Below are 27,579 nucleotides of genomic sequence, written 5' to 3' on the forward strand. Positions count from 1 at the left end.
TTGCTGAAGGGGAATGATGCTGCAGTTTTAATGAAGATGGTTAAAGTGGGTCTCATTTGAGATGGTGGCATGTGAGTGAAGACTTAAAGCGAGGGAGTTGGTCTTGTGAATATCTGGAGGAAGAGCTACCTATGCAAGAGCCCTGAGATAAGAGTGCATCTGGCGTTTTTGAGGACAGCAAGGAGACCACTGCAGCTGGAGTGGAGTGAGTGAAGAAAAGTAGATGGTCGAGGTTCAGGAGGTACAGCAGTCTGGATTGTATAGGGCTTTGTAGGTCATCCAGAAGATTTTAGGAGTCTTTAGCATAGGGATGGTATTTAAAGCCTAAAGACTGGATGAAATGGTCAAAGAAAGAGCAAAGCAATCACATGATTCCAGACACAGGATGGTGGGATCATCAACTTAGACACACTGAGAACTAGAAAGCCTGGATGACTCCAAGAGACATTTTGAAACAAGAACAATAGAACTTAGGGACAGCACAAAGAGAATGACTGATAGGAAGAACATCAAAAGTGTTACCAACTTTTATAACTGAGGAGAAAAGAGGAATTGTTGAAAATGTAAAAAAAGAGGGGAAGGGGGAGAGTAATTAGAGGCTTTGGCATTCCTGAAAAGTAATAGTAAGCAACAGTTCCCTGTTTATTTTATTGCCTTATGAAAATGATTATTACTAAGAAAATTCAAGTATGACCTATAATTCACTTTTTCTTACAGTGTTTCAGTGAAAAAATGTAAATATATATTTACATTAATATTTTTAGCCAACATTTTAAAACAATTTTTAATACCAATATTCTGTCATTCTAAAATTATTCAAAGCTATTATTTTTTAAAATAGGAAAATGGACGCTGTATTACTAAGCTGGAAAACATGGGGTTTCGAGTAGGACAAGGACTGATAGAAAGGTGAGCAGTATGGATTTGAAAATTTTCTTCCAGGTAGGTTATGAACAAAGATGATCTATTTCAAAAGATTGTATAAAACTTAAGATACTTTAATTTTAATTCTCAAATTTTATTTCTTCTCCTTTCTAATTCACAGATTGAAATTTCTTTTTAGGTCCTATTTTAAGTTATTCAAATTTTATATTTTAATATTTGAAGAAAAAATATATTTTATGTTTTATACTTTTTTTCTCCAAAAACTTTGGTGTACTGAAACAACTACCTAAAATCTTGTTGCATTTCCTACTTAAGGTCCATAGGTTCTGTAATCTAAATGTGATTTTGTTTCCATGCACAGGAATGGAAATGCCTTAGAGTCCATGTTTATGCATATAATAATCTTCCAATTTATAGAACAATTCTATTAAGAATTCTTTTCTCACTATCTGAATAGTTGAACTTTGTTTTATATAACAATACATGATCATCCTCAGCTTTTTGCTTTTTTTTTTATATGCTAGGATGAATTGTACCTAAAATTTTTAGGTATAATAGTTAGATTCTACTGTTAGATCAATTTTAGCCCCATAATTGTATAACAGAATATGAATCTATTGAGATGGGATCTAGTTTGCTTGATACTTATCACTTTGACTGTCAAATATTCAGTGCTGTTCTGGTGTTTGGAAATTAGTTAATAATTTGCCTCTACCACTTTCTTTGGAAGAAAAATACTATATTACTCCTAGTTGATCTTTTCAGGTTTACAAAAGATACTGCAAGGTTCAAAGATGAGTTAGACATCATGAAGTTCATTTGTAAAGATTTCTGGACTACGGTATTCAAGAAACAAATCGACAATCTACGGACAAATCATCAGGTATTTAGATAAATTAAGGCCTATTTTCTAAGTCCTGTAACTTAATATAAATGTCTTGTTTTAGTGGTTTACCTATTTAAAACAAAATTCTAGTCAACTTTGAAATGTTTCTCTTACATGTTATTAATAAGTCATTACTTTTTTTATCTAGTAGGATATAGTGAATAAAGACAAAGAGACAATTGTTAGTAATGATGGCTATTTCTTTCCCCCAATTAAATAAGTTATTTTAAGTTTTAAAAAGTAGAGAATGTCAGAATGACAAAGGTTTTAGGATTCGTTTCCTTAGTTGTTACTTAGCAGTATTAATATGCAGAACCACAAATATATTACATTTATATCTTTAGAGTAATTTCTGAAGTCTAATTTATAGACCATATTTAACTTTTAAATAACTTGTGCATTGTTCAGTTGCTGTCATATTTTTTGTTCTCAAAATATTTTGTTAATATAAAAATTAATAGATTGCATGGAAAAGTATGCATTTACATAGATTTATTTTATAATGCTCAAGGAAATAGAGTGGATTTGGCCTTTTGATTAAGAGTAAAAAAAATTAAAAGAATGTATCTAGTAGCTACCAATAGAATTTAGTTTTTCATATAACAATACCAACCATAGTTTGAAAGTACTTGAAATGCTAATGGGAAGAAGTAACTGATTATTGACATTCTAGATATGAGTTAATAATATATAACTGGACAAGTATTTATAAATCTTTTGCATACTAGACAGTGAGTTAAGATGAGTTAAGCATAGAGACTATCTATGTCTTATGCATCTTTGTATATTTAGTTTCTAAAAGCATTCAGTAAATATCAGTGTCATAAAATGCTGAACAGCTCTTCAGCTTGAACATTGCAAAACTCCTTCATGTAAAGAAATTTGACCAATGGAAAAGAGAGTTTTAATAATTAAAAAAACCTCAAAATTGTTTTGAAGAGAAGTGATTTTTAAGGACTGCAGAATACATTAACTTTGGATTTTTTTAATGTTTTTGGAACAGGGCATCTATGTACTTCAGGACAACAAATTTCGTCTGCTTACTCAAATGTCTGCAGGAAAACAGTATTTAGAACATGCATCTAAGGTATTTAATGGAATAGAAGATAAGGTTTTTTATCATGAAAAGAGTAGAACCATAGGGAAAAGTACAATACCAATCACAACAGACTTTTGAATTTAAAATAGGTTTTACAGTTGTTCATTTTTGTTTAAACACTTTTTTATGAAATAGGAGACAGATGTTCATCATATTAAAATAACATATTAAACTGTGGCTAAGTAGGCTTATAGTGACCAATTAAAGAAACACTAACTAAATGACAATGAAAAGTAGATTAAGAATAGATTTTTGAATATAGCATAAAAATATCAGAAAAGATACTCAAGCTTTTAAAACTCATATTAGCTGTGCAAAATTATCGACCTCAGAGTTAATATTTACAATCTCCTTTAATAAATTAAAAAAATAGTTTTAAACATAGTTAACACTGTTTCTAAGAATACATATTTTGTGTTAAGTATATCTGTGTTTCTGGGTTTTGTGTAGTTTTTGTTTTTTCAAACTCATGTAGCAATCAAGAAGTAGACAGTTGTATTAAAGAAAGATGACAAGTTTTAATGTATGGGTTCCTTTTAAGTGATTAAAATATCTGAGGCAGTGTAAGTTGCTATTTTTCCGTATAAAGGTGTCCATACCTAAATTACTAACACAAAGGCAGTGTAGGTATAGTGTAAAGAACATGGACTTGGGACCAACTAAATCTAGATTTAAGCTAAGCTCCACAATTTACAGGCTTGTGACATTGGGTAAGTTACACAAGCCCTCTGGACCTTAGTTTCCTCATTAGTAAAACTGGTCATAATAATCCCTATATTATAAAAAATATCTGAGGTCTTTTCCATCTCAAAATCTCATGATTCTAGATCTAATTGCTTATTAGTACCTATTTATACATATTAATTATAAAACAATAATATTCTGTATTTATAGATACGTTATTGAATATAATACATTACGAAAATGTAGATAAGCAAAAATTCTTTGGATTATTGGTTTTCTTGTTCCTTTTCTTGTCCTTGCTTTCTCTGCTGTAGCTCAGTCCCTCTCCTTTTCCTGGTTTCTACATGACACAGGGTTTCTCAATGTTGGCACTCTTGATATTTTCAACTGAATAATGTTTTGTTGTGGCAGGCTATGTCTTAAATCAAGATTCGTGGTTATAGGAAGCAGAAATGAAACTCTGAGAGGAATAATATTAGCTTACAGAATCGATGAGGAAAGCTCAGGAAACAGACAAGAATGACGAGTTAAAGCAACTGAAAAACAGCACAATCACTCCACAGGGAGGGTCTAGTGAGAATACTTCGGACAGCAGACATTAGACACAAGCCACCTTTGCTGCCTCTAAAACTAATTCTAACCTGTTGCCAGCTTGATTTTGTCACTCTAGATTGAGAGTCCTGGACTGGAGCACATGGTTGGTAGAGCTTAAGTCATATGTCAGTGTTTTAGTTGCCAAGGAGCTGGGAAATCTTCAATCAGAATTTTCAGTAGATTGAAAAATTCTTTCACCCTTTCTTCAAACAGTAATAACTTAATAATAGTAAAGCTTTAACTAAATGCCATATTTATCCATTTACTCAATAAATCCTTAATATTTTTTACATTTTTTTTTGTTGTTGTTCTTTTTAGTATTTAGCATTTACATGTGGCTTAATCAGAGGTGGCTTATCAAACCTAGGGATAAAAAGTATTGTAACAGCTGAAGTGTCGTCAATGCCTGCCTGTAAGTTGAATTCACATTTCTTACAAATGTTTTTAGTGATTATTTTTCAGGTCTGGTGTTTTTTGTTTGTGTTTTAGTTCTGTTAACTTAGAGGAAATTTAAAATGCTAAAACTATTTCATTTTATTTCGACCAATTTTAACATTTAATATGGTAACATGTAGCATGTTTATATTAATATTCAATGATTTTTGAATTCATAATGGACAATAATTTAAGAAGAAGTGGTAAAGAAATCCAAATTTAAAAGACAAATCAAGGACTAATTCTTAACTTTTAAAGGAAAATTTTCTGCAGTATTCTTTTAAGATAGCAAATTATCCTATAGCATTGAAAAAAATTTTTTTCAAATTTTCTAGACTATATCTATTAAATAAAGCTAGATAATGCTAACTGGTCTTTTATCACTAAACTCTTTATGAAAGATCTTTTCACCAGAGCTACCAACCAAGAATAAAATTGACTTGAGCCTCATTGTATTTCCTTTCTATTCACAATGATAATTAGCAGTGAAATACCCAAAAGATAGAAATAACAAAGAAAAACAATTCACCAAACAGGTAATCATCTCATAAAAATGGAATTGTTTTATCGAATATTATGAAAAGTTGTTTGACATAGCAAGTTTCTTGACTGAAACTAATTCCTAAATAGAGCAGAAAATTGATGTTTAATTTGGCTTGTTTTCTTTATCCCTAAAATCAAAATGATTTTTCATGTTTTCTTTTTTTAGGTAAATTTCAAGTGATGATACAGAAGCTGTAGAACATACTGAAATGCAAGGCTTCAACTGTGTAAAGAGTTAAATTATTCATGTATAAAGTATTTCAAGTAGCAATGATTTAATTACATTGTTGGACATTTGTGTTGATATAAGCTATTTGCTAACTTATATAATGAAAGATGCACTCTTAAGCAGGAATAAGATTGTATTTTATCAATTTAACATAGACCAAGTTAAAGCATATGGAGACATTCTGCCATAACATACACTGTAATTAAACTATTCAAAATGAAGAAAACCTGATTTCAAATAAACACCAAGATGTAGGACCCTTATTTTAAACATTTTTATTTGCTGAGAGTGATGGATATTTAACCACAGATGGAGAAGCAAAACTCAGGGTTTGATAAATTAGCATATGAAAAAATATGCAACAATCAGAATCATTTATGTAAGAATGAACAAATTTGATTTTATGAAATTGTTATTGAAGAAAGCAAACAGCACACATTAGATTTTATTACTTACAAGTTTAAGAATTTTTATGCCCATACAGGATTTCATTTTTACATTGTATGTGTGACATGTCATATCCGACTGCCTAAATTGCTTAAAAACTTAATTTCATTTTAATAGAATTCAGTCTTTGAGAGCTCCGTTAATAAAAGTGAAATATAGATTAGTTTATATGTGAATTCAGTGACTCCAGGGCCAAAGAAAATAAGGTATTTTAGGAAGGAATTTTTATATTTACTCCTGTTACAGTTTCAGCTTTTCTCCCTTTGCCTGGAAGTACTAGTGAAGTTTCTAACTTCTTTCTTTATTCCCTTATTGACTCTTCCTCACGGTAGAAGGGTAGATTTGGTGTCTGGTGAGGGTCTGCTTTGTAGTTCAGAGGGATGTTTTTTAACTGTGCCCTCACTTGCTATTGAGGGGACTAGCTAAATCTCTGGGGTCTCTTATAAGGGCACTAATCCCATTCTAGAAGGCTTTCCCTCTTTATACTGTCACCTTCAGGGTTAGGATTTGAACATATGCGTTTTGGAGGGGACACAAATATTCAGTCTATAGCAGAACCCAACATGCAGTGACTAAGGGAAAGCAGGATCCTAGAGCCAAGGTTACCTGGTGAATTGTTTCCAAGTCTCTCTAGAACACAGCTGTAGGATGGCTTTCCTTTAGAAAATAGTACCTTATTTTCTTACGCCCTGGAGTCACTGAATTCACATTTAAACTAATCCGTATTTCACTTTTATTATATTAATGGAGCTCTCGAAGACTGAATGAATTCAGGCATCAGATTGTATAAACGGATTGGCACAAATTTGGGGTCTTAAGAGTTAAAAAGACACTAGATAGAATCTATAAGTTTTTCAAAGTGTTCTTTGAAAAATGAGTACTATGATCAAATACATTTTGAAAATTCATCCTCTTTTGTAGATTTTTAATGCGTATTAATAGCATGTTAATAGGTTCTGAAAAATAGGTAACCTAGTATTTATTCACAGTAGTGTGTTTTCAAGAAACAGCTCAAATAAATCATTCTGGGGCAATGTGGGAAACATTTTTTTTTTAATTTGGTGGGAGTTGGTAACATGTGAAGCAAAATATAATTGTGATATGGACACAGGTCAACTTGACCTTTCTATAATTTCTAAAACATTTTTCTCTGTTCCCAGATGGTAGAACCAGTGACCTGAATCAATTTTAATGTAATTCAGCTTCTAATCAGTTTATTCTGACACAGTTGAAATAATTCTAAAAAATTAATAGAAATGAGTACAATTTTAATAAAAGTACTATCACAATTTAGTAAATGTATATTCTCCTGACCAGAAGTAGTAGTTCTTTTATGTGAAAAAAAATATATATGGGTGCAGTCTATTTTTTCACTGCCCCACAGACCCAATTAAACTACCATTTGGCAGCTATTATTTTCAAAACTACTTCTAAATTCTAGATTTAAAATGTATAATTTCTCAATAGACTTTTTCTACCTGTGTTGAGTTGGGGAACTTTTTCTCTTAAATTTCTCATTAAAATCAGAAGATATTTTTAATTGTGAATGCCTTGTTAAATGCTATGGCTATACTGGTAGTCTGAACACTTTATTAGTGGCTTAAAATGTCTTTTACTTGTCTCTACATTCCTGAAAAATATCCTTATGCCAACTTGAGTCATTATAAAAATGAATTCTCTGATAATTATTAGAGTTCTTCCAGCTTACTAGAAAATAGAGGTGTAACAGCATTAAAATAATTTCTCATCATCTTCACATGGAAAATTTTTTTTATGCTTTCCAGTCCTCATGAATTTTATTTTTGTGTAAGTGTGCGTAACTACATATTCATCCACTAGTTATGGAAGAAATGTAAATTAAAACAATAATTGACACTTTACCTCTATTAAACCTGCCCTGCCCCCAGCATCAAATCAACAAAACATGTGAGGTTTTAGCAGCTAGTTATAGGCTAGAAATCTAAACTCTATATGGTAGACACTGCTGGCTGTCCACCCAGTAGCCACTCTCCCCTCTTTTCTAACAACCCCATTGTTCGTAGCAGTGGCAATGTGCTCAGCTAAAAAATTAGTATTTCCAGCTTTCTTTACAAAAAAATGTCATAACTTCAGCAAATGATAAGTCGAGGGTTTCTTGAAATGCTGTTCCCCTGATATAGACAACAAGGGGTGGTGCCTTTTCATCCTTCCTGAAATGTTGATGAGAGGCAAGAGACAAAGCAATCATATCATGACTAAAAAGATGAAAGCTATATGCTTAAATTAATAAAAGAGAAACCTGGGTGCAGCCTGGGACATTTATCATAGAGTTGCTGCACCAGCCCTGAACTTCTTAAACCAGAATTATCAGATGAGAAACAAAAGTTCTCAATTTTTAAAACCTCACTCAAGTCAGGTTTTCAAATGCAATATTAACTCATAATAAGGCTCTTATGAATTGCAACCCTACCCTTTGGAACTTCTCACCAATGAAAGGAAAGTTATATACATTAAGGTATTTATGGTAGCCTTTTCTATATTGGATTAACACCAAAAATGTTAGATAGCCAACAATGAGAGAATGTTTAAATTATGGTAAAAAACTTGGACTATTAAGCCGATCTTTAGAAATCAGCTTTATGAAGACATAAAAGATTCAAATGTGAAATTTTATTTGCTCTATTTATAACTTGTGGGAAAACTATTAGTTGCCATAGTTATTCTCAATTCCCCTTCCCTTTTCTACTTCTATTAGAAAGTCTGGAAAGGCTTACAGTTTCATTTCCCATCCTTTCGTGGAGCTAGAGGTGATCATCTTGTACACTTGTGGCCAACAGATGAACACAGATCTGCTGTGGATTTCTAGAGGTTTTGCTTTTATGAGAAAGGGACCAGATGCCTCCTTCTCCCCTTTTCATTTTGAATACAGACACATTGCTTTGAACTGCAGTGTCCATCTCGTTACCATGAAGGAAAGGCCAAAAGAATCTGAGACCTTGGTATCTTGGAGTCACTGAACCAACGCCAATAACCAGCAACTCTACACTTCTCGTTATGTGAGAAATATAAACCTCAATTTGAAAAACCATTGCTACTTGGATCTTTTTAAAGTAGAAAGCACTTCTACCTGAAAATATGAGTGATGTGAACAGAAGATTTGACAGAAAAATTAAAGCAGTGGATCTATTAGAGTATTAATAAAAATGATTTGTTAAGAAAGGTTTTGTGCAATAAATCATTTAAATAAAAGTATTCAGCGCTTAAAGGAGGAAAGATTTAATTTTGTTGCTATGAACACATTTGCCATTTAATCTAAATTATTTTAATTCTAATACTCAGAACCTTTCTCCACTGTATTTTATTCAAGAGTCAGTCAACAAAATGTTAGTAACCAAAACACGTTTCAATAAAATTTTATGTTTATACATATAAACAATGAAACAGCACCAAGGACATTTGTAAAATTTCATCATACAGTTTTGCATGTGGTAATAGAAAACTTTAAAAAGTTTATCAAAAACAAGGTGAGATTTTCAACAGATACTTCAGATATTCAAATCCATACACAATCTTCTGCATATCAACTTGAGTTGCATAGGCTAAGATGAAGACCTTTCACATAATGTAGAAGATGTGATGCAATTTGCACTTTAATTGGCATTGTACTTCCTCAGACTTGGGCTGCTTTCATCACAAGTATCTTCTATTCCTGAGAGATCAGCTACATCAAGATGGCTCATCAGCTAAATCACGTTGGTCAAAATACCTAGTAAAGAAATAATTGAGTGTATGCTTAAAGATATTAAATGCAACACTACTTACAGTAATAAAAGACTGCAAACAACCCAATCATCTGAGGGGACTGGTTGAATAAACTATGGTACAGCTACACAGTAGAAGACTAAACCTTTTACAAAAAAGAAATGAGAAAAATACCTACACTGCTACAGTGTAATTTCCAGGATTAAGTGAAAAAAAAGGAACAATGTTATGTTTAGTATGCTACCTCTTGTAAGCCTATGTAGGAATGCAGATATTTGTATTTGCTTAGACTTTTAAAAAGAAACAACAGGATAATCCAGAAATTAATAATGAAATGGATAACTACAGAAGGGAGAAAAGAGGCTAGGGATGATAAAGGTGGATTCTAAAATACTCAAAGTGCAACCTGAATTATAATTTTAACTTTGGAACAATGTAAATGTTTTATGTAATTATAAAACAGGAAAAAAAATACAGAATCATTAATCAAACTCTACCAAATGAATCTTCCCATATATCAAGTTGGTGGCATAGACACACAGGAGAATAATTTCAAATGGTCTTAGACTCAGTGTTCTGATATATGTGCCTAGTGAGATATACCAGGGACAAAAAGAACTGCAAGAAAGTTTTTAAATGATTTCAACATTTTTTACTATCAGTGACACTTAATATTGTTATTCTGAAACTATTATGTGCATACTATAGGATAAAGCCAATTATGTTAATGTTATTGGAAACCAGGCTTTTAGCATAGGAGAAAAGAAATGTAACATTAAAGAAAAATCATGTAATCTTAAATTAGATCTGAAATATCAATTTGAGCTCAAGATTTTATCTTTCTCTTTCTAAAAATACAGTTCCTCAAAAAAGGCCTAAATGCAACAACCAACCTAACAACAACTAGCTTCTCTAACGTCCAAATTGTGGATACTAAGTACCATTCTCTACTTTAAAAGAAGAACCAGCATCCCCAGGAGAAAAGACTGATTCCAGATTCAGATCCAGATCTAGAAATGTCCAAGATATGTACGAATCATCTTGACATACCAGAAAGTAAGAAAACTATAAAAGACCACTAAGATTATATAACAAAAAGCATAGGAATGAACCTGAGGGGCTCCCACTGGCCAAAGATAGAACAATTTGAGCATCAATAAGATTGCAATGGAGTGAAATGTATCAAATGTTAAAAATCCTAAATTCGAAATGATAATCTCAACCCAGAAACAACTTTATTGGTCATCGCTGGGAACTGCTGGGCCACAAATCATTATTCTAAAAATTAGTAAATAAAGGGGAAGAATTTAGCATGTATCCTGCTTTTTTGGGGGGAGGGGGGATAAACTGTATTTCAGGGCAACCAAATTGTTGAAAGGAAGATATGTTTCACAGAAAAAATTTTAGGTATAGATAAATAGGGAATGATAGAAAAACCAGTATTTTTGAATCCTAATGAAATAATGAATCTAGGCAAGTCATGAATGGGTGACAAACCCAACAGGTAAAAAGTATGGATTTTACTGAGTGCAGTGATCAAATTTATCACCAGTATAAGTGGGACAACTAGATATGTGCCTCTTGAAGTGATATAACAGCACTCATGGAGTCCTGTCAAACAAACACTATATAATCAAGCCTTTAGACCTTTCTACCAGTTTATAGAAAATACAGAGGATAGAGGAGCACATTAAACACCACCATGAAGATATAGTTGCCAAAACCAAAATGGGAAATTTTACAAGTCAAAAAATCCAATTTCTTCAACAAATACATGGCAAAGAAAAAAATCCAGGGGGTTGATGGAGAGATGTAAGAAACATATCAAACAAATGCAATGAGTACATCTTACTTGGATCCTGGTTTAAACAAAAGAGATTTTTGGGACAATTAGGGAATATGAAACATATTTCCTAATACCGTCTGCCTCCTAATCCACTGATATAATATTATGCAGGTATGACAGAAGATCCAGTTGTATTGGTTATGATTATTTTTTATCCTAAGTTAGGTAAAAATGGAAAAAAAATTGTAGACTAGAAAAGTATCTGAGATTATAAACTTCACGTAGGAAAATATATAGATTATAGCAAGTTTGAAAAAGTTTGGAAATATTTTATCAACAGAAAATGCCCAATGTTGACTAGGAGATAGCCACTCTCATTACACTTTAGTGGGAACACAGAATGATATGAGCTTTCTGTAAGGCAAACTGGCAGCAAATCAGTTTTAAAAACAGTCATGCGCCAAAATAACAATGTTTTGGTCAACAACACACCGCATATACAATGGTGGTATACCATATAGCCTACGTATGTAGTAGGCTTTATCATCTAGGTTTGTGTAACTACATTCTGATTGATGAAAGTGCCTAAGGATGCATTTCTCAGAACATCACCGTCGTTAAGCTGTGCATGACTCTAATGCCGTTTGACTTATTTCTAGGAATTTACACCTAGGAAATACTGGAGCTATATATATATAAAGATCTTCACTATAGCATTATTATAGAGAAAAACTAAGGGAACTGTGATACATATAATAAATATAATATTATGTTTCCTCGCACCTCAATTTCCTCTACTGTAAAATGGAAACAATACTCTCTACCAACATTAATACTGTTACAAAGCAAAAGCCAAGGATTACTTACCGACTAACCAAGCATATTAATAAATTCAACGCAGGAACCCTCTCATCATCTTTGCTGTCCTAAAAAAAAAAGGAAGGAAGCCACATATGGCAGAACTCAAAATGTAGTCTGTTCCACCCTAGTATCTTTGAAATAAATTTCCTTTTAAGAGGAAAACATGAAAATTTTATTAGATGATAGTTAAGAATCACAGGAAAATAGGAAACCTAAAGAAAAATGAGAAAACTAGAGTTAATGATCCCTCAAAAAACATCTAAGATCATTTTTTAAAGAAATATCCCGAATAAGGAAAAGAATTGAGAGTTCTAAAGAGGGTAACGGGAGAATTTTTTTTCCCTAGTTCCAACTACAGCAGCAAAAAATAAGCCTATGTCCTAACTGGACTGTAATGAAAAAAGTGTATAAAAGTATTTTAAAAAACTTGCAATTGAGAAAGGGTGAAATCCTGACTTCCAGCATAAGACATACCAGAAAATATTCCAGATCGGGGCTCTCGATTATGATATAAGTAGTTTCTGAACTATACATTTTAGAAAGTTCACTTTAAATATTTGTTAAAATGACAGAACTAAGACACATAGAAAGTAGTTTAAGAGAGTATGAAATTTATTTTTGTACATTTCAAAGAAGTCACAATAACCTATCAAGTAATGTTATAACAGACATGCCATGTATTGATTCAAATGCGGGACACTCGTCCATGATGTTACTATACTCAATTCTTCTATGTGCTAAGCACTATATGGACAAAGCTGAATATACCATGTTACCTGCTAATAGCACAGAAGATGAAATATCCACATATTAGCTTTAATGAATGGAAAAGTATGTGAAGTGTCTTAAAAAAATTGTAAAGTATACTGGGAAAACAGAGAATGAAGAGCTTCTTTTAAGCTGTTAGTATCATAGAAATGGTAGAATATGATCTGGATTGTGAAAAGCAAATGGTATTTGGATGCAGATTGGAAGTGGCTCTTCTGTAGAGGAAATAAAGTCTAGGAACAAAGCACAGGGAATATTTAGTGAGTAGCAAGTACATTTTGCTTAGAGTATAGGCCATGTCAATTAGTTTGGGCTATATCATGGTTGTTCAATGAATGTATTTTGGAGTAATAGAGAACAAGTATACATTTTGTGGAGGGGAAAGGAGGGATGAAAAAAATTAGAAGTGGGCTTAATCTGGTTTGAAATTAATTTCTATTGTAATGTTGCAGGCATGAGTTGGAGGAAGGGTCTGATTGGAGAAATTCAAAACAATCATTGGGCCAGAGACTGCTAGTTGACCACTCCAGTTTCTTGCCTTCTCTTATTTAGTAACTGAAGCTCCTTTTTAGCTAGGCATACTGCCACTCAGCTAAAAGTGAACATTGCCCAGTTTTTTATGGCCATGTGACTAAATTCTGGCCAGTGAGCTATATAGTCAGATGTACTGTGGAACCCCTGGGAAGGCTCTTTGAAAAAGGGACGGCCTTCTTTTCCTCTTCTTTCCAACTGTCTATAATGAAATACAACGGCAGAAGCTCCAGGAGCCACTTTGGATCATGAGGTAAGCGTGATGGAAGCCACATGTGGCAGAACTCAAAGGCCTGGGTAACAGTTGTCTTAAATCTGATCAGCCTACCTTCAGACATTATCTGAGAAAAATTTCCATTTTATTTAAGCTACTGTTATTTTGGGCTTTTCTATTATGTAGCCCAGTCTAATCCTCATAAAATATTCTGTGTTTTCTTAATTGGAATCCTTCTTTATCAACATATCACAACTTACCACTAAGAGCCTCACTTCAGAGCATCTTCTTGCAAGCTGCCGAATCAGTGAATGGGCCTCAGGTAATAAAGGTTTTTCAAGACAAGCCAATAAAGCATAAAGCCATCTTCCCTAAATGGAATTTAAAAAAGTAATAAGTAGGCAGATATTGTACCATATGTTTTAACTTGTTTTTTAAATGTCCAATGTTGTGCCTGGTTATTTGTTATGAATCAATTCACAGAATATTTAATTGTATTATGTTTAGATATAAACAACAAAGGGTCATCTAGACATCCAGGTGATATTTTTTATATCTTCTACCTATAGACACATAGAACATTAGATACTTAAAAATATTCCTATCCCCAAAGAGTTAGTTTCAGAGATTCTTATTACAATTAAAGTCCTAATTCATAGGTAGAAAACTACTTTACGATCTGTATAAATCATTGCAAAAATTAAAATACATTTTTTCTCTGCCTTCTATAGACAGATATTCAAATCATTTTATAATTTTATAACTTTGTCCCTCATATCTATATAAAGGAACTATAGTCTAGATAAAAAGTTTTGATACTTGTATAAATACCATGGCAAGCTAAATTTATCCCCATCCTTTTTTTTAAAGTGGGTTTTTCTTTTCAATTATAAAAGTAGGATATACTTAATGCAGAAAAACTAAAGAATACACAAAGCACAAAGGAAAAATAAATTTGCAATACAATCATCCAGATAAACTTTCTGCTAATTTTTAAAATGTTCATATTTTTCCTATGCAGACACACAGCTTTTAAAAATAAAGTTTCATCACCATAATGATAATATGGTAATATTTGGTATCATCTTTTTTACTTGCAATACATAATATTTCCCATGATGTTAAATTGGATTAACAAGGGATATAAGTTTCAACATGGCGCTTATATAAATACTCTTTAACCAAGCACTTATTATACTTCCCTGTCACTGCTGGTTTATTCTTTCTTTACCCAAATTTTGTGAGAGTATAATGATTGATATTATACTCCTAGAACCCTGTCTAGAGTTAGAACACAATAGGAGCTTAATTAAAATATTTGTATTTGTGGAATGAATGGTCTATTGTGAATTCACCATAATTAACTTAACCAATTTCCTATTGTTGAGGATTTAGGATGTTTAATTTGTTGCTGTTATATAAAAAATAGTGATAAATATGCTTGAACATAAGTTTTAGAGCATCTCTGATTGATTTCTTGGGCTAAATTCCTAGAAATGAAACGGTGGTGTCAAAGGGTTCATAAAAGTTCCTGAGATATAATCACTAAATTGCACCCCAGAAAAGTATTTATCAAATATATTTTCATAAGCAGTGTATATGACTGAGTTTATTTTGAAAAACACATTACTTTGGAGAAACCTGAAGATTATTAGAACTTTAGATAACAATTTACGCAACACAAAAAGTTCATCAAGGAACCACAAATCGGTAAGATTTTTTCTTAAAACAATCTACATCCAGGTTTCTTTTATAAACAGTGAGCAAAATTTTCTTCTACATTAAGAAAACTACTATACGTTTCAACTTGACTCAAGTTTTCAAGCATACATTTACTATGTAAAGCTAGTATTCAGGCATTCAAATGGTCTCTACAATTAGAAGTTGCTTGAACCTCTAGCAACTAAGATGTATCTATGCTGAAAGGTTCTTTTCCTCAAGGTTAGTGAGCACACTGTGACAATAGTAAAAAATAAAGGCGAAATCCAAAACCAAGTAGCCAAAAACCTTCCTTAATAGCTTCACACTTGGATAAAATAAGGCTGTATTTCTCAAAAAACTATCAGACAATACCAAGTAAAGAAATTCTAAAAAAGTCTTTTTCCTTTTGCTAGTTTATGATATTCAAACTTCCTGTGACAGGTTTTTAAACACTAATATTCTTAATATTAGAGTTCTGAAGCTATGGTTACTTAGGGGAATTGAACACTGTTGATTTAAGAGACAGATTATTCAAAATAAGACTCAAAGAATTAACAGGTTAAACTTCAGTAAATCAGATGGTCAGTGGTTCAGAAACAGTTAATGGTTCCCCTGGCAAGTATAGCTACATTTTTTGGTAATACGCTTTCGCTAATTAATAGGAAAAGCCAGAATTATTACCTCTTGAGTGGATAATCTTTATGTTTTGAAAAAAATCTTACAACAGAGTTAAAAATATTAAAGGAAGAAAAACAGATTAAATAGTGATAAAAGGTCACTATCAGACAGAAAAAAAATTTAAAGTTCAACATCTAGATTCCAATGAATAAGTAGCCTAAGAATATGAACAAAGTTATCTATTGAAGGTATTAGCTAACATACCAAAGCATGTGAAAAATATTGTTTTGCTGACATTGAAAGAAATATAAATTACATTTACTTTGAAGTACTACTATAAATTTGCTAAATTTGAGAAATTCATTATAAAATGTTAGATTGAACCATATGGAATTACTGATAACCAAACGTTTTTTAGCTACAAAAATGGCAATTTCATATGGTTCAACTTAAAGTAGGATTCCAGGGAAGAGAACTAACTTTAAGCAGCCACTGCTGATGCATTATCAACTCATTCATTTCTTCTGGAAAGCAATCTGGCAGAATGTAACAAAGGCTTATAAAACCTTGATCCAATAATTCTACTCTAAATATACCCTAATAAATTAGTAGGAATGTTTACAATTTAGTCATGATTGTAAAATATAAGAAAGAACCCAAACGGTCAATAATGAGAGAATCAAAGTAAACTATGAGATATTAAGACAATGGCAATTATGTGATTATATTATTATACAGAAATATATAAATGAAATGTGAGCCAGAAAAAAACAGAATATATACATTATTTATAATTATGTAAGACATGTAGGACCACTGAATCAGAAATAGTGATTTTAAATGTTTTTTTCCCTTAAAATGTATATATAGAGATTTAAAAGAAAAAATATATAAAAAAGTAAACTGAAAGTCTAGTGATAAATAATATGGTCATTATACTTATGAAAGAGACTTATCTAAGCCACTTGGTTGAATGGCAGGTTGGCAAACTTATACACTGTACTGCAATGTTAATTTATCTGTTTCTCCCAGTAGACTCTAAGCTTCTGGAAGGCAAAGATTATATCTCTGACATTTTTTTTCTCCAAAGCGAGACTTTCTCACTTTTGCAAATATCCTCAACTGCGAATAATATTTATTTCTAAAAATTACATCTAACTTCAGATGATAAAACTTCTTAGAGGATTAAGTAGATAAATTATATAATGCCCACCAAATTTACCCAATTTTGAGGGTGAAAAATGAGCTGTGAATATAAAGCAATAAAATAGAGGGGTAATGTAGCATGGTTGTTAAGAGTAGTCAGATTGCCCAGACATGAGTCTCAGTTCTAGTTAGTTATGCACAATCTGTGTGACCTCAAGCAAGTTACCAAATCTCTATGGATTTCAGTTTCCTTATCTGTAAAATGGAAATAACAATAGTTCATAGGTTATCAGAAGACTCAAGGAATTATTACATATGAAGTCATTAGAATAATGCCTGGCACAAAGTGCTTGCTATTATTGTTGTTATTTATGATATGCTTTTGTGAATTGGATTTCAAGGCCATTTTAGAAAATGCATTTCAAACTTCTAAAGCCAGTGCCACTCAAAATGGGTCTGTGACCTGTTACTGGTCTGCAATGAGATAAACAGCTTGTCCTAGGATAGAAATCAAAATGTTTAGTTGACATTTTTCTCCTCCAAAGCGAGACTTTCTCAATGAAGAAAGTAGTATGTTGATTTACATTCTAGTGTAAATTCCTTATTTCACTGGAAACAAGTATACATAGTTTTACATATAATACATACACTATCTATAAATACTGGAGAGTCATATCTCATATATAAGTAAACATAATTTTGTCTTCATTATGAAAATAAAAAGATGTAATACTACCAATTCTGGGGTAAAGTCTCGTTCTCCAAACCAATTACTCAGGTATTCCAAGACACTAGTTACTGTTGCCTAAAAAAGGGGAGAAGGAAGTAGAAGAACTGATTTAATAATAAAACAGTAACCAGTTCAACATGAGTTTTGTTAAGTTTAGTTAGAAAGCAACTCTGTTGTTTAAAATGGCCCCATTCTTTAAACTTCCAGAGAAAACTGTGACTCTATTAATAATTTGATCAGATAGCTCACTCAGTGAGAAGAGGCTTTTAAGACACATATTCTTGTATACTTTCAAGTAGCAATACCTTGGTTTAAATCCTAGGATTTAGTTTGTAACTACTTGAATTAAGTTTATAACTACTTGAAAAATTCTAAGAGCGGTTAAAAAAAGTCTTTGCATAAATTCCTTCAGATTATTTTCATTAAAACAAAGTATAATCTAAAGAGAAAGTTAGCTAGAGAAAGATCTGTTTTAAAACTACAGATAGAATTTATCAATGTTAAAACTGTTCTCTGGCTTTTTCAAATATAGTTGTACACTTGAAAAAACTCTTATTGAATTCAGAATAATTACTACGGTATCTTAATGCAAATGATCAAGTAAGAGAAACTGTCAGCCAGTATATGATTTACAAGAGTATGACTCTTAAAAAAGAGTATTTTCCAAGGGTATCCAATGCTATGTGAAGACAAAACCATCAAAGTTTTTATTTTCTTTAAGTAGAAAGAGTTCCTCGTCCTAAAAGACTGAAGAACCAAAGTCTGTATTTCTTTCCTTTTATCTAAGAAATTTATGTAGTAAAGTTTTCAGGGAGTTAAATGTTACAATAGATTTCTGACTGCACGGGGTCAGTGTCCTTAATCCCCATGTTGTTCAAGGGTCAAATGTAGTTCATTCTTAATGGAATATGTAGGATACTTGGAACTAAAAATAGCAAACTAACTTTAGTATTTACTTTAAACCCCAGAATCTAAGACATATTACCGATATATATACATTTGAATGGTTTAGCGCCATGATTAAGAGCATCAGTTCTAGAATTAGAATCCCAGTGTTGCCATTAAAACTTGTTGAAAAACTACCTACATGTTCTTAACCTCTTTGTTTCTTTGTCTCAAAAAAAAGGATATTAATAATAACTCCCTATATAGGGCTGTAGTAAGAATTAAATAAGAACTGATAAAAAGTTTAGGGCAGGGTCTTGCCTAGTAAAAAAATTTAGTAAACATATTCAAATCCTTTCACACACATCACAAACAAAAGAATGCATATATACTTATTATTAGATGGATTTTACCTGATTCATTCTGCTAACAATACTAAGCAAAGGAGGAAAACCAATCTGGAAAAAAAAAAAAAGAGATTGAAATGTACAAAATGGTATTATAAGGGCCTTTATTTTTTTCCAAACTGGTGAATTTCTCATTACAGTTATTTAGAAACAAAGAATAAATGAAAATGAAACAAAATTCCTTTGCTGCCATTACAATAAAATATTTTGTGAACTATTACATTGGTAATGTCCAAGAAAATGATATCTTGAACTTTGAATGTGTAAATTTAAAAATAAAGAATAATTTTAGTAATTAAAATGTTAAAGTATAAAAAATTTTAAAATGATACTGATACTATTGGTACTATGACATTAATGTGTGATATTTTTAAAATAAAGCCAACTTTTTCAGGAATAAGGTTACTCGAATAGGATTTTTTTTCAAGCCCAACCTAATTTAATTTAAAAAAATCTACTTTAGAGTTTAAAGCCAAGAGTCTTGATTATGAAAACAGCATTAACTTTTGAGAAACTTAAGAGAATTTGCATTAAAATCTTGCATCTTTAAATGGTTCTTTCACATGATATATGGTACTTGTACATATTTTGTAATAACAAGATAATACATTTTAATTCTTTATTAAATTAAAACACATTTTTGAAATGTAACATAAAGATTATCCAAAACAACAGGTTGTATGAGAAACGGTGCCAAATTAGCTCCCCTAGAGTTGAATCTACTTTCACGCCCACCACATGTGGAGGAGTGCCTGTTTTCCCAGTCCTTATCAACACAGTATTATCAGGCTTTCTTTGCCAATATATTACCTGAAAAATAGCAGCCAGCATAGTTATAAGTTGCATTACTGCAAGTGCATCTTCTTATATAATAATGATTTGTATTTCCTATCTGTGAGACGTCTATACTCTTTTTATTTTAATTAATTAATTAATTTTTAAATTAAGTTTATTGGGATAACATTGGTTAATATAATTATATAATTTTCAGGTGTACATTATAATTTGACATCTGTATATAGTATTGTGTGTTTACCACCCAAAGTCCAGTTTCCTTCAGCTATCATATATTTGATCCCCTTTATCCATTTCACCTTCCCCCTAAGATGTCTATACTCTTTGACTCTTTTTTTTAATTGGATTCTTGGTCTTTTTAGTGATTTTTGGAGCTTTTACCTTTTGGGGAAAAACTGGTTTTAAATAAGAAAAACACAATGTGGTACCACATAGCAAACAGTAAATACCAATTCGACAGAACAGAACAATATAAGGAGTTGGTAGTAATGCAGATGTTTGCAGAGGGTTCCATAAAAACATCTACAAACTTGAGGGCAGGTGAATCCTGAAGGGCAAGGAGTTGTCCCTATCATTTACAGTTAGACTAAAGCCCTGTGAATTTTAAATATAACTTCAACATTTCATCTCCAGAACACGCAATTTACTAAGCATTTTTAAGTACCTCTCCAATTGTGTCACGTTTTCCTGTTTTTCTGACTATTCATCACTCAATGTTCAACCCATGCTTAATCATTTAAAGAAACAAAATCTCATCTAACTCTCAAAATTCCTGCACAGCTAAAACACGAGATATGAAGCCAACCTAAAAAAAGTCATAGTACATTGTTTTAGAAACTGGGCTGCCAATTTTTAAGCTAAAGAGCTAATAAACTAAATCGAATTTGCAAACATTTTCTGTAAACAGCCGAACTAAATATTTTAGGCTCTGCAGGACACGCAGATTAGTCACATATTAGTTTGTTCTTTACAATGCTTTAAAAATATAAAAACCATTCTTAGCTAATAAGCTGTACAAAAAAAGGCTGTGGGCTGGATATGGCCTAGGCTATAGTTTGCTGACCCTTTATACTACATGATGCATCAAAATTAGAATACTTTTTGTTTTGTTTATCCATTTATCACCTACTTGTATATAATCAATTCCAGGACTTTCATTCTTAGCTGGTCCAACAGCCCCTTCAGCACATAACCTTTCACCCAAACAAAATTTTTTCCAGCCTTCTTCATCTTCAGATTTTGGCTAAAAGAAAAAAAAATGAATTTACTTATTTCTATGTATTTTTTTAATACTGAACCATGCAAAATGAGGACTCCTCTCTATTACCACTACCTCAATACAAAGATATGATGCCTGTTATGGACGGAATTATATCCTCCCAAAATTCATAATTGAAGCCCTAACCCCCAGGAGCTCAGGATATGACCGTACTTGGAGATAGGGCCTTAAGAGAGGTGATTTAGATAAAATGAAGCTGTGGAGTGGGACTAAATCCAACCTGACTGGTGTCCTTGTAAGAAGAGGAAATTTGAACACATAAAGAGACACTAGGGATGGGCATGCACAGAGGAAAGACTATGTGAGGACACAGTGAGAAGGTGGACATTTGTAAGCCAAAGAGAGAAGCCTCAAGAGAAACCAAACTTACTGCACCTTGATCTTAGACTGCCAGCCTAAAGAACTGTGAGAAAATAGATTACTACTGGTTAAGCTGCCCAGTTTGTGGTATTTTGCTGTGGCAGCCCTAGCGAACTAATATAGTACCCGAGTGGTCACACCATATGTGAGACATATTTAGTTTGGATCACACTTTAATGGACACTGGCAAGCAAGGGTGTGTTTAAAAGAGGATGATAAAGATGGAAATTGGTATGGGAAAAAAAACAGTAAGAATGCTTACAAGAATGAAGGATATTTATTCCAGAGAAGGAGACATGATTACATACTTCACAAATTTAATGGGCTGTCCAGCCAAAGAACAGATTTATTTTACATCACCAGGTGGAAAAAGCAGGACTAGTGCTGGGAAGCATTTAGCTCAATATAACTACCTTAACAAAACAATTTTTATTTATACACATTGTCTTGCACATTACTTTGCAAAGGTATAGTTTTTTTCCCCCTGGGAGGAGAAATAGCTTCCGTTAGATTCTCAGGATACATGAGACTCTTAAAAGGTTAAAATCTATTGTCTAGGAACAATGTATCCACCTTTTCCCATTACTCCATTAGGTCAGAGCCTATTTCTGCTTCAGGTAGCACTGAATATCCTGATTATTAAATACGGTAGGTGCTTAATAAATAATTGGACAAATCAATAAATGTTTATATTTACATAGTTGACATCAGTGTGCTTTTAAATTTTTTCATTTTATTTTCATTTACATTTGCTGTGATGATCCCATGTTATTGTTACATAATATTCCTGTTTTGATGGATCATAATTTATTCAATTATGTTAGGTCACTTTCATTTTTGACAAAATTATATCATCATTGTGTTACTAATGTGGCTTCTTTTTGAATTAATAAGCATATACCCAAAGTCCTCACACCAGCAAGAAAATAATAATATATCTGCCTACCTAACCTCCCTTCTGTGAGGCCACATGGCATCATGAAAGGCTTTAGTCAGACAAAACGTCAGTGGCTTCCAGCTATACCTCTTATGAGTTAAATGGTCTTGGGCAAGTGGTATCAGTTCCTTTCATGCTTTACCTACAGCAGAGCTTCCAACTGGTATGGAAAGCATACAGAGAGGCTTATATTGAATCTCTTAGCTGGGAATCTCAGGAAGACTATGCAAGCAGCCTCCTCCATCTACTTCAATGTGCCACCATGTAAAAGATGTCAGGAAGCACTGCCCAGAAGCAGCTTCTAAAATCTGAAATCTATGCACTACCTACCTGAACTTGTCAGAAAAATTGTGTGCATAAGTGCATTTTTTTTTTCTCTCTGAAGATAATAAATAGCTTTTATTTAATTCTCATAAGAATATGACACTCCCTAAAAGGTTAAAAGTATTGCCCTGGAGCACACCTGAAACTAATCACATATTGTATATCAACTATAATTAAAAAATAAATTTTAAAAAAGAGGGAAATGTAAAAAAGCAAAAATTAAAAATCTATCAAAGGAAAATGTATTGCCCTGGAACAATGTATCCATCGCTTCCCCAGCTCCCTTTTTATTCAATAGTCCAGATACAGCTACTGAATAGCTTAATATTATATCTAAGCTGATAAAATGTAGGAAATATTACTTTCTAGTATGCATGACAGGCTTCACTAAAATGTCACTGGTATTGGCACCATTCTCTGATCAAGAAAATCCAAAAAGCTTTTATTCGATCTTTTTGTAAATACTGAAAATGCATTTATTTCTTAAAAAGGAAATGTCTAGAAGACCCCTTAAAAACTTATAGAGGCCTGACAATTACCTATCCAAAGTCTCTTAAGATGCTGTGGATTAAAACTGTCACAAAAATAAAAACTTGTATTACTGATTCTATACTTTTCAGCCCACTGATATACCAAAATTGTTACTTTTAGTGGTGGATGGGAGACAATGAAAATAATATGGACTAAGTAAGTGAATCTTTAAAGACTGGAAATAGATATGGACTATTTTAAATAGGTACACACTGTACTACTTAAGCAAAGAAACTTACATACCATGGTCACGTTACTATCCAACTGTTGTGATTTCCAGTGACTTCTATGTCTGTTGACACTCTAAAGGAAGAAGAGTTAGACATCGATCTTCAGAGAATGGATACTTGAACCAAGAAATCAACTGCTGCATAACATTCTAACAATCCTAAAACTGGGAAAATATGTTTCAAACTGTATTGTGTCTAATGATTATAATAATTTTGTAATTAATTCATACATATTCTTTTCTTTATTCTTCAGAATCATGAATGTTATTTTTCCAACTACTGTTTAAGAACAGAGATAAATTTGAGAGAGGGAAGAAAATTAATTTGATTAAATGATTAAAGTATATTTACCTGTCGAACAACTGAAAACTGTGCCACTTGCTGCTGTTGCCACTGAAGTGTGGGGGAATACCCTTCAGGAGCAGGTTGGCACCCTGAAAGCTAAGATCAGTTCATAATTGTTAGAATCAATGTTAGTGTTATAACTAGAATCTCATGCCTCTGCAAAGTAGAAGTAAAATCAACATGAACACTGAATAATAAAGTAAATGAGTAAGACTATACAAGAAAAATAAAGTACTTTTTGCTGATGCAGAAAAGAAGGCATTTCATTTTACTATTTATTTCTGAGTTTAAAACGTTAGGAAAAGATCCTTATATAATCACTTTAATAAGAACAATATGGAATGGTTTATAGTTGCAGTTTCTAAGAGATCTAAATGATATGAGCCCTAAAGAAATAATCTAGTACTATCTTTCTATAAAGCAAAACAGTTTGAAACAAAAAGATATATCCCAAATAAAGAATTTTGGTGAAGTAGAATGTCCTCAAATAATTTGACATTTGACTTTAAAAGGTCTGTATCTGTTTCCTAAAACAGCACATAGTTTACAAGTAATCACATATTGCCCTGAAATAAAACTTTGTTAGGTCACTTTTTAAAGCCAGGTATATAACACATCATCTTCCATCAACTAAAAACTTCTGAAAAGAAATTATATGAAACATTAGAGTAACTGCATTAAAATTTCCTAATTATAAACATCAGATAAAGAAATTACTTAGAACATAAAAAGAAAAGGACTTATCACAATTTAAAATTGCTCTTTCATGACCTTAGATTAAATAAACCTCCTCAGAGAGACCTTCTGTGACTAAAGTAGCTCTCTGAAAAAAATAAAGTAGTTCTCCGTGTTGTCATTGTTAATTTTCTTCATAGCAATTGTCATAATGTGTAATCATTTAATTTGCTTGTTTACCCTCTGTCTTCCTCAGGACAATGTAAACTCTACAAGGGTAAGGACTACCCTCTTGTTGTCTTTCCAGTGTTGGCAAAACCGAGCTGCTTAGTAAAAAATGTGTTGGATAAATGAATGAAATTGTTCAAAGTGTGCAAGTTGCTAGAAAAGTGTAAGATATTTAAGTTTATAAGTCTTAAAAAAACCCAGTAAAAAGCAGAACTGCACTAATACAAATTACAGTAAGATTAAACAATCCAATGATAATTAAGACAACTAGAAAAAGGTTACTTCAAAATAAAGAACAGTATAAGTGGCCTACTTAAAAAATTCTTTAGGATTGGATCATGTCCCTAAAATATGAAGAGCAAATCTCCATGAGTGCCAGGGTTAGTGAAAGCCTCTTAGGGGGCGGTAAATGCCAATTGTTCTTTTGGGAGAAAAAGCAAATGTCTAATTTCGTAGGGGGCAGTCAAATCTTACCTACATCAAAATTGATACTGCTGGATACTATAGGAACAGCCTTGGTCTTTTAATTTATGGGGGTAAAAAAAGTCCCCTGACGGGTAATAAAACTCACGGAAACATTCACACTTTGCTTCCTTTTCAACTTCTTTGGGTCAATTTGCGCTACCACAACATCTGGACATTGAGCTGCTTCGATCCTACAAATAAGTAATAAATGCAAGAAATGTGAAGACTATTGTGCTTTGTTCATGCGTAGTAAAACGAGCTATTTCATTATGAAATCAAAAACAAAGTTCAGAATTGCAACTGAGGTCCTGATAAATATGTTTTTGAAATTATCTGTATTAAAAGCAAGGAAATCTAAGAGCACACATCTTGCCATGGGCAATCAAATTTAATATAATTAAGTTCATAGGAACTCTTCCCACGTAAAGATGTAATCGAGTGATCTTGATCCGACCCGAACGCGCGTGAGATTGGGGACGGGGACGGAGGAGGGGCTTTATCACACCTGGGGATGGAACGAGGCACCGTATGCTGTGCCCAGGGGCAGGAAAGACGACCAGCCCACCCGCACAGGCCAAATCACTCACTGGACCCGCCTCAAGTATTCCTGAGGCGTCCTCGGAGGTACGGAGGGATCGAAACCCTCTGCCAAATCGCATGGCTCCACTGGCAACAGCCGAGGCATCAACTCCTCCACTGCGGACTCCGCTGGTACCCACGCCATGGTTTCCAGTTCAGGCAGTCCCACGTCTAGGTCACGGCGCAGGCGCACAAGTAGGCACCTTTGGCGCTGAGTTGAACAAGCGGCAGGGTTTACAGGGCGTGATTGCGCATGAGCGACCTTGCTGATTGTCCAAGATTAAAGCTCCGGTGGTATAATGAAGACTGCGACATTAGTTCCTTGCAGAGATGGTTCTGAAGTGTTTGTGCGTGTTCTCTCTTCCACCCTCCGTTCTCGCTTCTAAAAGTAGGGTAATAACTGAGGGTTATTCACCTTTAAGAAATCCTAGTGGTGAGGGATTCTTTAATGTTTTTTAAAATAAATGAGCAATATTACTGTAATGATCATTTATTGACCTCTAAATTTTTAGACCCCTGGCGGACAGGTCACATATAGTTCCTCATTTAACTTTTACAACTTTTTGAAGTAGGTGGTGTTATCCCAGTTTTGTAAGGGAGGAAATCGACCGAAAGAGAGGTTAAGTTTTACAATTGTGACGTTGTCCCAAAGGAAAGAACCAATTCCCCAGATTTATCTGACGCCAAATGAATGAAAAATTAATTTTCCAGAGGAAAATCTGGTGCTTGGCTACTTTAAAGATCACTATATTTATCTGAAACAAATTACTCTTAGAGTAGTCATCGCTTTTCTTTTTTTTATCAGAAAGCTCTCTTTCCTTAAATATAAGTAGTGCAAAGGATTAAGCTAATGGCAACACCCAGAAGTCGCCATTATTAATCTTAGGGTGAGTACTATTATCTCCATTTACAGGTGAGCAAACAAGGCAGAAATGGTTTAAGTAACTTTTTCTGGGTCAAAAATTGCAAGAAACAATGAAAGTATTGTATCTCAATCTTTGTAAACAAGCTCTGAGTGAATACAGTTGTCATATTTCTTACGTTTATGTTTATTACGGCTTTTTTTTTAAGCACTGCCTCTAGCAATTGATTTAGAAATCAGAATGCAACTTACTCGATTGAAGATAAAATGAGGACAAGAACTTAAGAATTAATGTGTTTGAATGGTGACTAAACTTTGAAAGACTGCCTCGCTACGATCAAAATAGAAGTTATTTGGTTGAAAAATGTTACCGATTTTGGAAGGAACAGACTTAAAGAGAGGAGTATGGAGAAATTCTCCCATCCTCAAACGTTTTGGTAATAACAAATTTTAAAAAGTAAGCAGTAACTTTATTTCTGGATTTTCTTTTACTTTTCTTGGGGGAAACTAACTTATTAGCAATTTACCCTCATTTTTCTGTAAAAAAAGAACTGGTAATTACCAACAACCAATGGAACAATGCTTACCACTGGACTCTGTATAAATATGTGGCAGAACTACACATGAATGAAGAAAGGAGAGGAATAGCAGAATGAACAAAGGTTATTCTGGGAAATAAATTATTTTCCAAAGGAAGAAGTAATAAAGACCACGAATGTTTCTGAAATAGTTCTAAAATTTTTAAATACACAGACGTGAATTTTTTCAGGAGAGAAGAA

General features: G+C 32.7%; 2 protein-coding genes across 7 annotated transcripts in view; one reads left to right on the plus strand and one right to left on the minus strand.

The window, feature by feature from the left end:
• Nucleotides 1–9,000, plus strand: part of TRAPPC6B (trafficking protein particle complex subunit 6B) — a 15,198-nt gene extending 6,198 nt beyond the window's left edge. The window contains exons 2-7 of one of the 3 annotated variants that reach the window (XM_039856572.1): nucleotides 842–909; nucleotides 1,651–1,768; nucleotides 2,775–2,858; nucleotides 4,467–4,560; nucleotides 5,293–5,303; nucleotides 8,537–9,000. In XM_039856572.1, coding sequence (XP_039712506.1) covers nucleotides 842–909; nucleotides 1,651–1,768; nucleotides 2,775–2,858; nucleotides 4,467–4,560; nucleotides 5,293–5,303; nucleotides 8,537–8,647 — 486 coding nt within the window. In that variant the 3' untranslated portion in view covers nucleotides 8,648–9,000. Of the gene's footprint in view, nucleotides 1–841; nucleotides 910–1,650; nucleotides 1,769–2,774; nucleotides 2,859–4,466; nucleotides 4,561–5,292; nucleotides 7,555–8,536 lie in introns of those variants that run through there. The other 2 variants (XM_039856574.1, XM_039856573.1) reach the window with 2 other exon arrangements.
• Nucleotides 9,001–9,122: 122 nt separating this feature from the next.
• GEMIN2 (gem nuclear organelle associated protein 2) lies at nucleotides 9,123–26,152 on the minus strand. 4 transcript variants are annotated; one of them, XM_039856568.1, is made up of 10 exons: nucleotides 25,947–26,150; nucleotides 25,466–25,550; nucleotides 23,998–24,087; nucleotides 23,660–23,719; nucleotides 21,115–21,228; nucleotides 19,197–19,241; nucleotides 17,905–17,973; nucleotides 13,964–14,074; nucleotides 12,197–12,255; nucleotides 9,123–9,547 (listed from the first exon to the last, which is right to left on the minus strand). In XM_039856568.1, exons 1-10 carry the CDS (start codon nucleotides 26,081–26,083, stop codon nucleotides 9,508–9,510), a joined length of 810 nt encoding a protein of 269 aa, XP_039712502.1. In that variant the 5' UTR covers nucleotides 26,084–26,150; the 3' UTR covers nucleotides 9,123–9,507. The 4 variants fall into 4 exon arrangements, with proteins under 4 accessions (XP_039712502.1, XP_039712503.1, XP_039712505.1 ...); XM_039856569.1 differs by lacking the exon at nucleotides 12,197–12,255 and having other exon boundaries at nucleotides 25,947–26,152; XM_039856571.1 differs by lacking the exon at nucleotides 25,466–25,550 and having other exon boundaries at nucleotides 25,947–26,139.
• Between the last annotated feature and the right edge of the window lie 1,427 nt (nucleotides 26,153–27,579).

This window comes from Pteropus medius, unplaced genomic scaffold (assembly GCF_902729225.1).
Source record: "Pteropus medius unplaced genomic scaffold, Ma_sr-lr_union100, whole genome shotgun sequence".
Taxonomy (NCBI): domain Eukaryota; kingdom Metazoa; phylum Chordata; class Mammalia; order Chiroptera; family Pteropodidae; genus Pteropus; species Pteropus medius.